The sequence below is a fragment of the Sinocyclocheilus anshuiensis genome, unplaced genomic scaffold (assembly GCF_001515605.1).
Source record: "Sinocyclocheilus anshuiensis isolate Anshui unplaced genomic scaffold, SAMN03320099.WGS_v1.1 scaffold152, whole genome shotgun sequence".
Taxonomy (NCBI): Eukaryota; Metazoa; Chordata; class Actinopteri; order Cypriniformes; family Cyprinidae; genus Sinocyclocheilus; species Sinocyclocheilus anshuiensis.
In genome coordinates, this window is record NW_015555781.1 from 1,832,847 (window position 1) to 1,834,416 (window position 1,570).

At 33.7% G+C, this 1,570-nt stretch overlaps 1 protein-coding gene across 1 annotated transcript in view; it reads right to left on the reverse strand.

The window, feature by feature from the left end:
- LOC107674661 (transmembrane protein 184A-like) overlaps positions 1-1,570 on the reverse strand; it is a 31,373-nt gene that overhangs the window by 22,313 nt on the left and 7,490 nt on the right. The window contains exon 4 of the mRNA XM_016468701.1: positions 414-504. Coding sequence (XP_016324187.1) covers positions 414-504 — 91 coding nt within the window. The remainder of the gene's footprint in view (positions 1-413; positions 505-1,570) is intronic.

Here is a 1,570-nt window from a genome sequence, read left to right on the forward strand (position 1 = left end):
GGGGTGAGTAAAACACAGCTTAATTTTCATTTTTGGGTGAACTAACCCTTTAACACACATGCTCTGACACACTGAGTCATGGTGATCATGTGAGTGATCACAACAAAATTTAAAATCAAGGTGACGGCCAACATGTTGTATTTACTTTTCTCAAAGCTCTTCACTATGCATTTTGTGGGAATTCCTTCTCCATGCTGGATATATGCGATGCTGCCTTAGAACTTTGCCAAAATGAGGTACAGAGTGGCAGCATAAATATTAAAATGTTAGATTGGCAGCATAATTAAATTGTCTACAATTTGGGGCAGCCTTTAAATAGGAAGCACACTTATCATGCCTCAAAGCGCTGATCACTAGGTTATGAACCTAGCAGTTGTTTTAAAAAAAATTTAAAAATTTAAAAAAAGACTCACTGAATAGGTTTTCCTCTTATTTCCGACATGATGGCACTTTCTCCTCCAAGGTACTCAAAAGATAGACTCAGGAAGTTGTATATCACAAATGCTAGAATGATAAAAGAAGAAAAACAACCAACACAAGTCAATCATAAGAGCCTAACATAAACAATTTGCTGAATTTGCAGAGTTTTAAATAAGCAGACAGAATATGTTTGACATGAAAAATAAATAAATAAAAACCGGTCAAGATTGAGGAGTTGTTTGTGTCCAGGAAGTCCATCTTAACAGACTTTAAAAACAGATTAGATGGTTAGATCTCATTGTCTCTCAGTGTGTACAATGTGTACAGTGTGTATTACTTGTGGTAATATTTTACTGATGGTCTCTATGACTAAGACTTCACACCTTTGAAATTATACAATTACAATTATATAATTATATTTATATTACATTACTTATATTGAAGGAAATTAAGGCTTTTATTAAGCAAGAATGCATTAAATTGATCAAAAGTGACAGTAAATACTTTAATAAAGATTTGTATTTCAAATAAATGCTGTTCGCTTGAAGTTTCTATATTAAAGAATCCTGAAAAAAAGTATAATGGTTTTCACAAAATATTAAGCAGCAAATCAGTATATTAAAATGCTTTCTGAAGGATCATGTGATACTTAAGACTAGGGTTGTGACGATGAGGAAATTTTCCCACCCGTTAATCGACGTGTGACAACACCGGTAATACCGGTATCACCGTTGGGGGGGGGGAGGGCGTGTTAGTTCGTTTGAGTTTGCCTCTTTTCTTTGCTTTCAAATGACCGCAATTCGGCGTCAAGCAATTGTTCATTTGAATTTTCCCTTTTTTCCTCTGATTTCTTGGCTTTCAAATAGCTTGAAAAAGCGCCGTGCACATTTTACTTTCACTTTCAAATTAGCAGCAATTCGGCGTTGATTCAATTCAAGCAACAACAACGTCAAACTCATAAAACTTTTATTAACAAAACGAATAAAAATACACCATACTATAGGCTGAATAAGAATAAATAAGAAACGTTGAACGTTTATTAGCAAAATGAATAAGAAAGCTTGGAGGCACGGTATACACCTTGATGTCAAATAAAATAAATAAATGACACAAAGTTTAAATAAAGTAAAAATCAGCAAACAATGTGGAA